Genomic DNA, 15,641 nt, shown 5'->3' with positions numbered 1-15,641 from the left:
CCTAAATCCTGGGCCCATTTAATCATGATTTTGGGTACAATATAGATCTGAAAGAGTGGGAAAATTTATGGAAAGTAAATTGGAAATTCATGGCATGTTACATGTTGAGGGGAAACTTTCAAAAAATGCAGTACTGATGGTACCTGACTCCATGGAAGCTCTCCAAAATGTATGAAAAAATGTATCTAGTACTTGTTGGAGATGTAAAGAAGGAATCGGTACAATCTTCCATATGCGGTGGCTATGTAAAAAAATTAAAATCTTCTGGGATGATATCTACAGTGGTACCTCGGGTTACATACGCTTCAGGTTACAGACTCCGCTAACCCAGAAATAGTGCTTCAGGTTAAGAAATTTGCTTCAGGATGAGAACATAAATTGTGCTCCGGCAGCGCGGTGGCAGTGGGAGGCCCCATTAGCTAAAATGGTGCTTCAGGTTAAGAACAGTTTCAGGTTAAGAATGGACCTCTGGAAGAATTAAGTACTTAACCCGAGGTACCACTGTATATAGAACTCAAAAACTACTCAGGGTTTCATTTATAAAAAAAAACCCAGAAGCCTTTTAAATTGGAATTACAGGACCAGCCATTCCTAGGAATGTAAGAGAAATATTTTTATATGCCACTGACGCTGCAATAATTCTAATAGCGACTAATTGTAAAAGTGATAAAATCCCTTCCAGGTCAGAATGGTTACAGAAATAAGTTGAATATGCAGAGCTAGCTAAATTAACCGAAAATATGAAAGACAATTCAATACAAGTATTTATTGCAAAATGGGACGTTTTCAAAGTTTATCTTAAGAACAATTGTGGTAGTATGAACTCGGTCGCTGCCTTTGAATAACGTCTGTAGCTGTATTAAGAAACAAGGACACAGGAGAAATAATACTTTATTGTAAAACGATCAGACAGGTTTATGCAACAAGTTAGTAAATATGAAATTAAGTATGGGGGGACAGGAAGTTAAAGAAGATTTATTGTCAAAATATATGAGTTTATTTTCTTTTTGTTAATTTTGTATCTTTGTAACAAATGACGTAAATGTTTAGCTTTTTTGTGTTCTGTTGGTGCCTAAGGATAATAATATTTTTTTAAAAAGGAAATACAACCCTAAGTCCTATATTGGAAATGTCTTGTAGTCTTCAACACACTGGAGTTCTGTAGCATTAGGGCATGGCTTTCTGGTAAACTGAGGCAGATATAATTTCTGGAGGATCATAGATTAATCCCATTTCTGTTATGAACTGAGTGGGAAGAGGAGCAATGAAGCTAACAGAGGAAGGTTTTGATGTGCCACATGGATTGTTGTTCCACCAGGTAATGTTTTGTGTGACCTCTGTAATGCTTAGCTGAAAATCAGGTTAAATCAAGCCATGTGCTGTGGTTCTGGACAAAAGGAAATATAGTGATATAGATGAGGATTGAGGAAGGATTACGGGGATGGAAACGGCATCACATGATGACTGAGAAACGTTGTCTAAATGGGGCAAAATAAGATTTGTTGCTAGTATCAGGAATGCTGTCAGCGGCTCCTAGCTGGTTGCCCAAGAAAGTATAAAGACAAGGAAAAGTTTCTTACTGTCCTTTTCTCTTTCAGTCTTTATAGAGAGAGGCTATAGAACTCAGTCTCTTGGACAATGGTGTTGTCCCAAGTGAAACTCCACCCCAAACCCCCATCTCTCCCACTTCCTCATACATCACTTCAACAGGTGCTACTTTGTGCCCTCTGTCTTCGAGTTCTTTGCACTCCTACTCTTAAGGCCTGCCGGTTTCTAGGAGATGGAGGGTGTGGAATGCTTTCTAATGACAACATGTCATCCAGGTGTTGCTCTGACTCTGACTGCTTGTCCTCTCCCATGATGTCCCAACTTTCCCTCTCATCTGCCTCTGAGCTGTGACCTCCTGCAAACCCTTGTTGTAAATCTATACTGTCTTCCTCTTCCTCCTCCCTGGAAGGGTCAGGCTGGGGAGGCGGTCTCCACCATTCCTCCTCTGCTCAGTCCCTGACAGCTAGACCGCTTTGAAAACTAAGAATGTGAAAACTTCTCTATGACTACTAGGAACATTAGGGGGGGACCCTATTGGAGACTGTGGGATTTGTAAAAGCTTCTGCAGTGTAAACATAGATTTATTTCTGTCTTTTCGTATTCCCCATTACCTGCCCTCTCTTTTTGCTTTCCTATAGATCAACATGAAACTCCTTTGGTGTTCCCCCTGATGCCTTGCTGTGATTCCGACGAAAACAAGGCAGATGTAACCTTCGCCTGCCTCCTTGCTGCAAATATGATAAATGTTGCAACTATTGAGTGGCAACCCAGCAACAGTCAAGCAAAAACGTTCCCAGCAACACAGCAAAAAATAGGCAGCAGATTTTACAGTGCCAGTCAGCTGACAGTCCATTCGGAAGAACTTAAAACAAAATCTTATCAGTGCCTTGTGAACCAGAAGCCAGAAAAGGGGGTACCGCCATCAGCAACCATCCACTACAATGGTAAGATGTGGGATGGCAGCGGCAGGTGGGGGGCAAAAGCAGATTGTGGGATCTTAAAAAATGCCACACACAAACAAAGTCAGCTATTCTTTTGGGCCAATTGTACCCATGTTTTTTTAATTCACTTCAGCATTTTAAAAAAAAAACAACAAAACAAAACAAAACTGGCCACCACGATCAAAAAAGTCATAATTTTTAAAATCTGAATCTAATACAGATTATAAAACAAAATTGGAAATGTGAAGTCAACAAAATCTGAAAGCTGCAAAAATAGAATGCACTAATTAGGGAAGGCATGGGAGAAACAGCTTCAACATACACTGAAAGCATAACAGCGTTAGGGCTTCTGTCATTGCGTGTTGAGGTCCCCAAGACACCCCCCAATAAAACACAATTGACATATAATTTTAGTTTAAGGTTTTTGGCATAGTTTTGGCCACAGCTTTATTAAAATTACAAGCGATATGAGTGGCTGCTTAGGCATTGGCTGCGAATATCTGACCCCACGCGAGGACAGACTGACATTCGTATGCCCACAAAGTCAGAAAGGGGAAAAACATTTTGGGGAGAGAGACGGGACCGGGAACCATGCCTCACCTCTCCCCAAATGCTCCCAGGGGCTCTTGCGTGGCCCCAGCCCCTTGACAGGGGTTCAAACAAAAGCATGGCAAACCCCCGGGTTCCTTTAATGGAAAGCCCCTGCAGCAGCAGCACTTTGGGGGGGGGGGCAGGCACAGCCAATCCATACCCCTCCACCGACCAATTCCAAAACTAATGCCTAACCACAACATTACAAGTTGTGACGATTTGCTACACAGTAGGCAAAAGCCAAATGGCAAAAGCTAATCAGCCAAATGGACAAAATCCCTACTGGTCCCCTGCCCCAAAAGCACATGACCCCATGACAGGCATAGCAAGGGCAAGTGAACAACCTGAAAACAGGGAGATAGGGTGGGTGTTCCGATCCGCACAGCGAAAAGAGGAAGCTCAGCACTGCGCACAGGATATTTAAGAGCTATGGCCGTCCATCATGAAATAGCAACATTTAAATCTCCCCAGCAACAGGCAGCACAAAGATAATGGTGGCCAAACTCTTTTTTGCCCAGCAACAGTGGGTGCTTTGCTAGTTCCCACCGCAACATGTGCTCTTCATGAAGGAGAACACGCTTTTCCAAGAAAGAGCATTCCAGGGAACTGGTTCAACAAGGCTAAAAGCACATCCTTCAGTCACAACATGCTTTATCACATTCTGCCATGTTGGCAACCATGATGTGACAGAAAGCAAGCACTGTTAAGGTGACATTCCAGCCTCCCCAATACATTTCCAGTCAACTTTATAAAATGCTCATGTGAAGCATACAATTGGCATTATTAGCATGGGCATTTGAAAGATGAACTTGCCCCCTTTGAGAGCCGGAGGATGTTTGACATTAAATACAGGGGTTATGGTTTTGTGCATCCTTTTTAAAAACGATATAAAAATCAGCTACTGGAGGCTCCAAGAAACAGGTAACCTCTTCCTCCTGGAATGTGATCCAATTGAAAATTGTGCCCCTCCCTTCTCCAGCTGCTATTTGGCATGAATTGGAAGCTACCACTGATGTCAATCTTATGTTCCCTCCCATGCGCAGTAGCAGCTTCAGGATGCGGTGATTTTGTCAGGATCACAGTCTGGAGGGAAATGATTAATCTCCTCTCTGTGTACACACCACATGCAAATCCTATTAGCCCACTTTCCCATGCTCCAGCAGCTGCTATTTAATATTTTTTAAAAGATGCACACAATAGAAAGAAAGAATGCACATCGTTTCTCCCCAGATTTCCTCTTTTTCTCATGCTGTTTTTGAAAGGAAGGACACTTTTAAGATAGAAACCTAAACCCCAACTCTTGAGGTATGGAGGGCATTATGTGTTCTGATGTTGTTTTAAAGCACGGGTGAGAACCTGTGTTCCTCCAGAGGTTGCTGAATTCTTACCCCCATCATCCTGACCATTGGGCCAGACTGACTGGTGCAGAGAGCAGTCAAACAGCATCTGTAGAACCACTTCTTCTCAACCCCTGTGTTATGTTTTACTTGTTAGCATTTTCATAGTTTGTTTTTCTATCTTGCCTCATCTTATATAGGTTTTCTGTAGGCTTTCTTATACGAATTAATCCAGCAAACATAACAAAAAATCTGCTCTCTGCTCTCAGATTGCACTCTACAAGCTCGAAAGCCAATCCAAGTTAACATCTTGACCCCCAGCTGCGGTGAGCAGGCCACAGAGACCAGCCTAGACCTGGTATGCTTCCTCTGGAGCCTTGGCCCTGGGAAAGCCTATGTGGAATGGCTGAGGAATGGAGAAGTGGAGCAGGGCCGAGTGCAGGTGTCACTGACAGCGGACCAAGGGAAAAGCAGTAGCTACTCCAGATTTGTCCGACGGAATATCACCAAAGAGAGCTGGGACAGAGGGGACATCTACACATGTAAAGTGGCTCGATCAGGTCGTAGCCCGGACATCATAATGTACAACACCAGCAAGTGCCAGGGTAAGAACTACCAGCTCTTAAGGATAAGGGAATGATGGGTGGGTGGAGGTTATGCATTATTACCAGGGGCTTGCCAGGATGTATGCAACAGAGCTATGTTATAAACAGCTTAAGACCAGGTCACCTAAAAGGGAGAGATTTTATTTATTTATTTATACATACATACATACATACATACATACATACATGCATACCCCGTCCACCTGGCACCAGCACTTTGAATTGTGCTCAGAAATGTACTGGGAGTTAATGCAGTCTTTCAGGACTGGTGTTATATGGTCTCAGCGGCCATATTGGGGGGGAAAGGTGATGGATATAATTGGCAAAGTAGACAAAGAGAATACAGATAGTTTCTCTCTACAGTCAAATCAATCCCAATAAAATTATGCCTAGATTTTACGAATGAAAAAAGTAAAAATGGGGAAACATTGTTTTATCCACATTTTACCTCAAAAAAGGGACATACATCCAATATTTGTATATGCAACAGCCCTTTCATATCTACTGATAAGCAAGACCCTCTGTATTTAATGGAGTTCGTTTCCAAGTAACTATGGACAGCTAGTGTTCGTTCTCATTTTGGGTGGGTGTGTTTTTGGCACATTCAAGGATTTTAAAGAATCTTACCCTCCTCTCCAGCCTGCTATGCTTCACTGCTAAAACCTACTGTCTCCATCATCAAGCCATCCTATAGAGACGTGGTTGAAGGGACAGCCAGTGTTACTTGTGCTGTGGTTGGTTTTGGCCTTGAAAACATTGAAATTACTTGGGATGTGGATGGCAAGCCCAGTACTATGGGTCAGAAGACCATGAGGGGAAAGGACGCCAGTGGAGAACAGGAGATTAAAAACACCCACACGATATCTTTGGAACAATGGAGAAAGGGTATCAGATTCACCTGCAAAGTGGCTGGAGGTTGCTATGAAGAAGTCATCAAACAATTAACAATCAAGAAAGAAACACGTAAGTATGGATGTCTAGGTCTGGCTGCTAGAAGTAAACTCAGCTATCAAGTTCTCCTTCTGCTCTGATTACAAACTTTCTACATTATTACCTTTAAGGGCCAGTAATTGGCTGCGATTCTTCTTGGTGTTTGTAGCCTAACCACATAGTTCTGGTGCCTGCAGTGAGAAATCAGTGAGGCACCCACCTAATAATAATAATAATAATAATAATAATAATAATAATAATAATTTATTTCTTATACCTTGCCCATCTGACTTGGGTTACCTCGGGCACTCTGGGTGGCTTCCAACACAATACAGAGGTGAATGGAAACAAAAAACAAACAAACAATGCATCAAACATTAAAAGCTTCCCGGAACAAGACCTTCAGATGCCTACGAAAAATCATATAGTTATTCCTGCCTGATTCCTGATTCCTGCCTGGTTCCCTGTAATTATAGTTCTAGCAATGAGGGAACCACCAGAAGGTTCTCAAACCTGGACCTCAGTGTCTGGGCTGAATGATGGGGTGGAGACAATTGCAGTTCAAAAGCATACCAGTGCAAGTAGATAAATAGGTACTGTACCACTGAGGTGGAAAGGTAAACGGCGTTTCCATGCACTCTGGCTTCCATCATGGTGTTCCGTTGCGCCAGAAGCGGTTTAGTCATGCTGGCCACATGACCCAGAAAGCTGTCTGTGGACAAATACCAGCTCCTTTGACCTGAAAAGCGAGCGTCGTTCCTCATAGTCAAATTCAACTGGACTTAACCATCCAGGGGGTCCTTTACCTTTACTCCTTCAGGTATACAAGACCAAAGCCATTTAGGACTTTAAAGTTCAACACCAACTCTTTGAATTGTGCTCAGAAACGCACTGGGAGCCAATGCAGATCTTTTAGAACCAGTGTTATATGGTCCCAGTGGCCACTCTCAGTCACCAGTCTAGGAGCTGCATTGTGGATTGTTTTAATTGGTTTATGAGTCTCTCTCACGTACACAAACCATGTGTGTGTGTGTGTGTGTGTGTGTGTGTGTGTGAGAGAGAGAGAGAGAGAGAGAGAGAGAGAGAGAAATTGTCCTGAGCAAGTCTGCTAGCACAAATCTAGGCACTTCATTAATAATGATAGTCTCCGTCTTTTGAATTCAGAAACCATGGAGCCCTCCATCACTGTTTCGAAAGCCAACTTTGACATCTCGCTCCAGAGTACTGTGGCCCTGATTCTTGTCTGCAATGTGAATGGGTTTTCCCCAGAGGAAATTAGCATCTCATGGAAGAAGGACAACAATATCCTGAATGAAACGCTGTATGACAACGGACCAGTGACACCAGCTGGGAAAGGGTACACCACTTACAGCATCCTTAAAATTGGCAGAGACGAAGCAGGGGGGAAGGGCGGCAGCTACAGCTGTGTGGTCCACCATTCCTCGTCCAACCAGCCACTCACTAAGAGTGAAAAGGTACCCATTGGTAAGTGAATCTCCCAAGGTGGGTGCTGAGGTTGCAAAGATCAGTCAGGCTCTTTGTATGAATGATAACCTTCTAACACTTTCCTCTCTAGAGAAGGTTGCATTTTTTAGTAGGTCACATCATTCTTGGGGGGGGGGGGGACACACATGGTCATAGCTAGGAGATAGATGCACCAAAGCTAAGAAAGGCCTGTTCACAGGAAAAGGTCTTATTCCTTTCCCTTATCTCTAAATATTGTAAGTTGCTATATTTGTTTAAAAAGCCTTAACAAGTGACCTGCTGGGAGCCTGAAGGGCCCTGCCCTGCTTCTATCCACCTGACATGCTCCAAAAAGGAGTGCTGCTGCTGCTGCTGCTGCTGCTGGGAGGACTCTGTTTTTATTGTTTGGTTTTTTTAAAAAAAAAATGCTTTTATTTTTTATCTATGTCGTTTTAAATTGTGATTGATATAATGCTGTATTCTTAGTTTTAGATTTTGTGATTTATGTGGAAATTGCTTTCCATTTGGTTGTGTGCTTTTTGATGTGTTTTATTTATTGTTTATGACTTTTGTTATGTTGGTAATTGTGCAAATCTGGTCGTGTTGTAAGCCGCCTTGAGCGTTGTTTTAACTATGGAAAGGCGGCATACAAATAAAATGATGAATGAATGAATGAATGAATGAATGAATGAATGAATGAAAAGTAGGGTATGGTAAAAAGTTTGGGATTCAGTACAAGGGTTTTCCTGCCATTGCAGATTTCACACTGTACACTAATGCAACCAGTGTTACATCAGTGTTACACCAGTGCAACACTACAGTTGGGATGTAGCCACCTATTCAGCAATACAGGAAGAAGCAACTGTGCCTTGATTCAGAGAAGAGTAGATGGAGAACACTGAAGACACAGGAAAGAGGAGAATCAACACTGAGCCACTGTATTCCCTTCAACAGGGCCAAGAGTGCTTGCATGCCCCTAATTTGTAGTGGTTGCAGCTACAAATAATAGAATCATTGATTAGAGTTGGCAGGGACCCTGAGGATCATTTAGTCCAACCCCTGCATGCAGGAATATGCAGCTGTCTCTTACAGGGATCAAACCTGCGACCTTTGTATTATTAGCACTACATTCTAACCAACTGAGCTATCTGAATATTTCTGTGAGGAGGGGGCAGTGGCGGAGGAAGCCTCTCTGACACCAGGGGCAGTGTGAACCGCCTATAAAGGCGGGGCGAACTGCCCATTGGGAGGGACGGGACGATGAGCACAGCGCCCACCGGGAGGGACGGGGTGGGGCGTGTGGCACCCATTCCCACCCCCTCTGTTTTTGCCCACCTGCCTGCTTCCCATCCTCTCCCCTGCCTGCCTGCCTGCCTGCCTCCTCCAGACGGGAGCACGGGGTCATGGCACGCTGCCCCCGCGACTCCCAACCCAGGGTGTGGGGCTATCACACCCGGGCAGAGGGCGCAATCGGCCCACATGGCCAGGTCAAAGGGCACACTCCACCACCATGGCCGGGCCAGAAGGCACGATTCGGTGTGGCAGTCTGCGCGGGGGGGGGCACAATCTGGTGTGGCGGCGCAGCTGGGGGACGCGATCCGGCCCAGCCAGGATTTTGTCACCCCTGTCAGGGATGGCACCTGGGGAGCCCCACCCCCACCTTGCTCCGCCTCTGGGAGGAGGTGCACGAGTAACAAGGACCAAAGCATAGACTAACAGTGGGATGGTAATCCACTTGGACCAGGGCAAAGGATCACATACCAAGAGTACACATTCACAGGATGCAACCTAATATACAATGAACTTGAAGTCAGGATGTAACTAAGCCTCGGTTAGATATCTCCTGAAATCTCAATCATGGTGCAAAGCTTAACCCTAAAGCCCGTGCAGGTAGATGTGGTTTGCAGCACTCTCAGCAAAACCTCACAGCATATTTCCAGGCATATTCATTGTACAAATGTTTCTGGCGATGACTTGCATGTGCAAGACAGCTATCAAAAAACACCACAGGCAGAGCATTCTTACCACCTCGCCTCACTTCTCTGCTTTTCAATGAGGAGAAGTTTACACATTCACCTGAGAAAAACTTGGCGCATCTGTGGATCAGAGTTCAGGCTTTGGTGAGTCTCTCCAAACTGTTGGCACCAGAGAGAATTGTCTTGTCCTCTGAACTCAGCACACAGGCAGGATAACCTTTAGGCATGAGCAGTTGTGAAGACAATATATCCTCATTCAACACAACTCTTAACTTCATTGACCTAAGGACTTCTGCTCTGCACCTAGCATTGCTGGGTTCACCCAACTGATGCTTGACCCCCTGCCACACTTTCTGCGCATGCTCAAAATTCAGTTCTGTCAGCTTCCCCCACCTATCGCACAACAACACTTCTACCGCCTATGCCAGGAATTCACACAAGGTCCTGTTTGCTGTTCCACTTTGTTTCACTCATGAAGAATTTCTTCATTTCTTTCGCTTATGCTCCTGAGGACTTCCTTTTTCTTAATACAGGTAATTTGATGTCTTCCTAACCCACCCTGCAATGCTACTCTTTCCCATTTTATGATGGCTACTTATAACAGAAGTTTCTTCACAGACCAGCTTCAAGCACCTACTGTTGAACTCCTGCAGTCGATAGACCAAGAAAATAAAACCATCACCCTGAAGTGCATCGCATCTAACTACAGACCCCCAAATGTGAGCATCGAGTGGAAGGCTGGTCCACAAAACAAGAAAGTAACATTTGTGGAACAAAAGATGGCGGACGGGACATACAGTTCCAGCAACCAGTTGGAAATGCCCATCTCTCAATGGCAAGAAGTGGAGATCAACACATGCGAGGTGGTGCATGAGGCAACAAATACAAAGGTGGTCAGGAACATCTCAAGAAAAGGTAATGTTGAACAATAAACCACACAACAAATTGCCAGAATTTCTGGGCTGAATCCCTCAGTTAGACAATGAAAATTAAGCGTTGCCACTTACGTCAGGCCTAGTTAGCCACCCATTATCAGAGCAGCCAATGGCTGAACCATGGACAGAAGCAATAGTGAAAAAAATGAGATACAAAGCTGAATATGGGAGAGGCAAAGCAGGAAGAAAAAGAATATAGATAGGACATACTATTCCCAAACCACTGATGGTTTTATTCCAGCATCACTGGTGTTATTTTGAAGAATCCAACGCTCACCACAGTCTTACAAAATAGATTTGCCTTTCCCTCTCTTTCTCTTCAGACTGGATTGTGCTGACAGCTCTCTCATTGACTCTCAGCACTGACCCACTCTGTCCCAGCACAGGACTGGGGAACAGTGGTAACATCACTTTAGTCTGCTCCATCTATGGCAACTCCCTAGAGAACATCCAAGTCATCTGGGAGGCCAGTGGGAAGGCTCAAGAGGCCCCCAAGCCTGCAAACCTTCTGAAGAATGCTGGCCAGTTTTATACCAGGAGCAACTTGGTTGTGCCCCTGAAGGAATGGAACACGCTACAGGAGTATACCTGCAAGGCAAGGCAACCTGGTACAAGTAGCATCCAGACAAGCAGCATCAGCAAGTGCACAGGTGATTTTCCAAGCCTACTGCAGAATCTCTCTCTCTCTCTCTCTCTCTCTCACACACACACACACACACACACACACACACACTTTCTCCCTCTCTTGCTCTCCTTAGTCCATTTCACTCCCCAGAGAGAAAATTCACTCATTTGCTCTACTGTCCTGCTCTCCTACATTTTCCCTGGTTCCTGTCAGATCTAAGGCAAACAGACAGCCAGGCAATCAGGTGTCATCAGTAGACAATCCCAGCCTGCACTACAATAGTGTGTTGGGCATAGAATGTATAAATCACATTTCTGAGGACTTGACTAATATAGGCCATCTGATGGGGAAATGATTGGCTTCACCAGATAGGGCTGCCATATTTCAAAAAGTGAAAATTCAGAGACAAAAATTGTTGAATTTTTTTTTTCTTTTTAGTTTTGCCCAAAGCTGTTGAGCATTTTCGCCGAAAACAACACTGTCAACATGGGACGCTGCTTCCAACTGCAGTATTCTGGCTACGTCTGGGAAATTCCAGGCATATGGCAACCCTACACCATGGGGAATTTGGTGCAGTTTCCAAATGTGGTGTTGAAAAAGTTGGGACCTCCCTTCACCCCTCAGCTCCTCTTCTCCTCACAGTGCCCCATTTCTCTCTATCTTCCTGCCAAGTGCTTTACTCTGACCATCATAAAAATCCATCTTTGTCTTTTGTTCCCCTCTAGCATGTAAAGGGAGCATCCCACCTCCCAGTCTCTACCTCCTGAAGCCACCTCTTGAGAAACTACTAACCGAAAGTAAAGCTCTCTTTATTTGCCTTGTTGTGGGATACGACCTGGACCATGCCATGCTCACCTGGATGGTGAATGGCATAAACTACACCAAGAATGCCGAAAAAGCAAACATCACAAGCCACACAAACCTCACCCAGAGCTTACAAAGCCAGTTGACCATCACCAGAGAGGCCTGGGATTCTGGCAATGCAATCCAGTGCCTAATTTCTCATCCCTGCTCATTCTTCCCAGACATGAAGCAGACCATCCAAAAAAACAAAGGTGAGAGAAGATATGGAAGAAATGTGTGATAAGTGAACAACTACTGGTTGTGAAAATAGCATCTGATAACTCCAAAGGAAATAGTATTCTGCATACCAATGGATGGATAGAGGAAAATGTATGTGGTGCCTGTCCCACATCATTCAACCATCAGAGACTAGGCCTCGAATTTATGAGAAAGTAATGGGGCTTCAGATGGACATAGATCTCAAAGTTTAGCATGAAAATTAAATACAGTCTTCAGTATATCAATACAGTGGTACCTTGGTTCTCAAACTTAATCCCTTCCGGAGGTCCGTTCAAAAACCAAAGCATTCAAAAACCAAGGTGCACTTTCCCATAGAAAGTAATGCAAAGAGGATTAATCCATTCCAGGCTTTCAAAAACAACCCCTAAAACAGCAATTTAACATGAATTTTACTATTTAATGAGACCATTGCTCCATAAAATGAAAGCAAAAATCAATGTACTGTACTATAAAACAAATAAAACAGTATTGCAGATGATAAAAATTGAAATTATTTTTTTCTTACTTGCACTGATGATAGCCATTGTTTGGATGGGGGGTGGGCTTTTATCCATTTCTGCAGTCACACTATCAATCAATCAGTAGCTGAGCTGGGTTTCACACAGTCACAAAAACAAATTAACCGAAAAAGCCTCAAAAACAAAAACGCTAAATAAATAGCAAAAGCAAAATCACCCAATATAAGCTCCAAATATCACTTCAGAACACTGCAATTACAATGGGGGGACTCAAATTAGCAGCGCAACAGCAAAACGGAAAGGGAAGACTTGAATTACAATGGGGGATGCAAATTAGCAGCGGAACAGTAAAAACGGGAGCTCGGGACTCAAAATGGAGCACATTCGGCTTCCGAAGCAAAGATCGCAAACCAGAACACCTATTTCCAGGTTTTCCGCATTCGATTTCCAAGTTGTTCATGAACTAAGCTGTTCGAAAACTGAGGTACCACTGTAGTGTGATTCACTATTCCCCACCACCACCAACATAGTGCTCTCTCTTCGTGTGTCATCTAATTGAATATCAACCTTGTCAGCATTTCTGTTTTCATCTCCTTCCATATAGATTCCAACCATGTTAAAATTCCATCTTTCAACTTGGTCATTCTATCACCAAGACAATTCATACAACCTACATCCCAAGCTGTAGCTTGGTTGGCTTGTGAGGTCTCTGGATTCTCCCCAGCTGAAATATTCATCAGGTGGAAGAAGAATGACACAGACATTGATGTCTCTGAATATATCACAGGGCCTCCAACAGCCCAAGCTGGAAGCCCCACTTTTACCATCCAAAGCATTCTGAAAGTCCCAGCATCTGAGTGGAGAAGCAGAGCCCTCTATTCTTGCATTGTGGGGCATGAGTCCTTAACTCTTATGAAGAATGCCAGTGAGCATTTGTATGGTAAGTCTGGGTGCTGGAGAATGCTTCACTAGCCAATGAAAGAAGAAGGCTTAACCTTGCACAGAAGAATTTGTTGTGTGGGTCACTGCCACTAAAAAAGAGAGTTGAAGAATTGCTCAGCAGCAATTCTCACCACAATGAAGGTTAGTTCATACATGCATGAACTCAATGATCACAACTCAACATTCAGATGAACACTAAACTTCCTCCGTCAAAAAGCAGCACTTCTCTGCTGACTTCGGAGGTAAGATAGCTCTGTCTGTGGTGTTTTATGGCAGGAATGTGGAGTTTGCAGCAGTCATCAGGTGCTGAACATGTATGTGTGTGTTCATCACTTGGAAACAAGCCTCCATAAGTTACTTCCACTGAAATCATTGGGCAGAGGAGCTTCACTTCTAAGGAAATGTGTGTACTTCTCAGTGTTCAAACTCAGTGTTCATTAACCAGGCACTTGAACTGACAGGGAACTCTGCTCTCTATCCATGCATGTTCTGTTTTGCAACCAAAAGGTCAACCCTTTCATTTCAGATTTTCTGCAACCAGCTCCCCCGCAGGTGACAGCATTCCACACCTCGGAAGATGGGGGAAGCCAGAAACTTGTTTGCTTTGCTACCGACTTCTATCCCAAAAATATAGACATTGAATGGGCCACCAAAGGACACAGGCTCAGCTGCAGTCCTAACTCATCAGCTCTAGTCCCACTTGGTAATGGGAAGTTCCAGAAGACCTGCAGTTGGGTACTCAGCAGAGAAGAGTGGAGAGAGCCAGAAATCTATACATGCACTGTGAATCACAGCTCAACCAACACCATGATTAAGAAGGACTTGCATTATTCTGGTAAGTCATAATATACAGGTAAACCACATTGAAAATATAAGGAACTCAATCCTAATGGGAAACAGAGTGGCTCTGCAGAGTGCTTAGCCCTTACCACTAAGTAGCCACAATTATCATTATTCATACAAGCTCCTAAGATGTCATAGGGAATCGGAGGGCAGAAAGCAAGTTTAAGATACCACTTTTTTATTCTATGCCTTTAACAACTGCATACTAGCAAGAGATAAATGGAAAAATCAGCAGTTTGCTGATAGTTGTGGCAATTGATTTGATGATCAATTGTGTGCACAGAATAGGGGGTAGTGATGGGTTGATTGGGGGATGAAGTAGATGTTTGAGGAACGTGGTAACAACATGCTCAGAGCACTTGACTATATTTCTGAATGTCAAGTCCCTGTTTCCACTCAAAGGTGGTAGAATCAGTTGGGCATAATGCTGGGCCACATATTTCTCTCTCTCTCTCTGTCTTGAGCTGGTTTCACAAACACACACTTTGTCATTTCCACCTCAAACTGGAAGATTCTTCCATTTTCTATAGAACTAGTTATAGCATCCAAATCATAAACTTCTTTTGCTTAAGACTCATGGGCTAGTCCAACACAGGGTTCTCTTGTGGTTGGATTAGTCATTACAATATGACACCTTAAACCAACAGATAGGGTGATTTCTGAAGAGCACATCTCAAACCCGTTCAATCTGATGATTATTTGTTTTTGAAGGAATGGCCCCACTTCTTAACAAGACAGCTATCAAAATGCAGCCACCGCTCTTTGAAGATCTCTTTATAAACAAAAGTGCCGTTCTGACATGCATGATGCCCCTTGCAAATGCAACCATTAACTCAACAGTCAGTTGGACAATGGATGGAGAACCTGCCGACACAAAAGCTGTGACTACCACATTCTCGAACAAAACCAACAGCACTTCTTGGATCTACGGACAACTGCGCGTGAATCTGACTGAATGGAAAACCACTGTGAAGTTCACCTGTAGCATCCAAAATGGCCTAGGAGAAACCAAGCAACACTTTGAGCGAAGGAATGGTGAGGACCTACAAAAAGGGTGGGCAGGAGCATATGAGACACTGAGAGCAAAACAGAGTGATTCAGGAACACACCAAAGTTACTGGAGATTGAGTCAAAGTACTAACCCATTTTGCTCAATATGCTAATTCAGATTGCAGCCAACACAAAATAATATTAAGCTAACACAGCCATCCATCACCTACATTTAAAGCCACCTGAGGACAGGATTGAAGCTACTAATCTTAACAATTTGTATACGCAATGAAGTTTTACCTCTTTTATGCCAGTTTCATTTTCATGATTTCCACAAAGAATTACGGGTGTTGTACCTTTCAGAATGCTGAAA

The 15,641-nt window shown here is 43.7% G+C and overlaps 1 protein-coding gene and 1 gene segment (V, D, J or C); both read left to right on the top strand.

Moving 5' to 3' along the window:
• LOC310828869 (Ig mu chain C region-like) overlaps positions 1-15,641 on the top strand; it is an 89,906-nt gene that overhangs the window by 22,501 nt on the left and 51,764 nt on the right.
• The window catches only part of LOC310828753 (uncharacterized protein), a 274,212-nt gene that overhangs the window by 254,812 nt on the left and 3,759 nt on the right, over positions 1-15,641 (top strand). For both annotated transcript variants that reach the window (XM_083706516.1, XM_083706517.1), the window contains 10 exons: positions 2,187-2,492; positions 4,687-5,022; positions 5,662-5,985; positions 7,117-7,437; positions 10,011-10,307; positions 10,651-10,977; positions 11,678-12,007; positions 13,098-13,433; positions 13,962-14,270; positions 14,990-15,313. In XM_083706516.1, coding sequence (XP_083562642.1) covers positions 2,187-2,492; positions 4,687-5,022; positions 5,662-5,985; positions 7,117-7,437; positions 10,011-10,307; positions 10,651-10,977; positions 11,678-12,007; positions 13,098-13,433; positions 13,962-14,270; positions 14,990-15,313 — 3,210 coding nt within the window. The remainder of the gene's footprint in view (positions 1-2,186; positions 2,493-4,686; positions 5,023-5,661; positions 5,986-7,116; positions 7,438-10,010; positions 10,308-10,650; positions 10,978-11,677; positions 12,008-13,097; positions 13,434-13,961; positions 14,271-14,989; positions 15,314-15,641) is intronic.

The sequence above is a fragment of the Podarcis gaigeae genome, assembly GCF_964106915.1.
Source record: "Podarcis gaigeae genome assembly, chromosome: 13".
Taxonomy (NCBI): Eukaryota; Metazoa; Chordata; class Lepidosauria; order Squamata; family Lacertidae; genus Podarcis; species Podarcis gaigeae.
The sequence above is the reverse complement of the archived record's forward strand: the minus strand, read 5'-3'. Positions and strand labels throughout refer to the sequence as shown.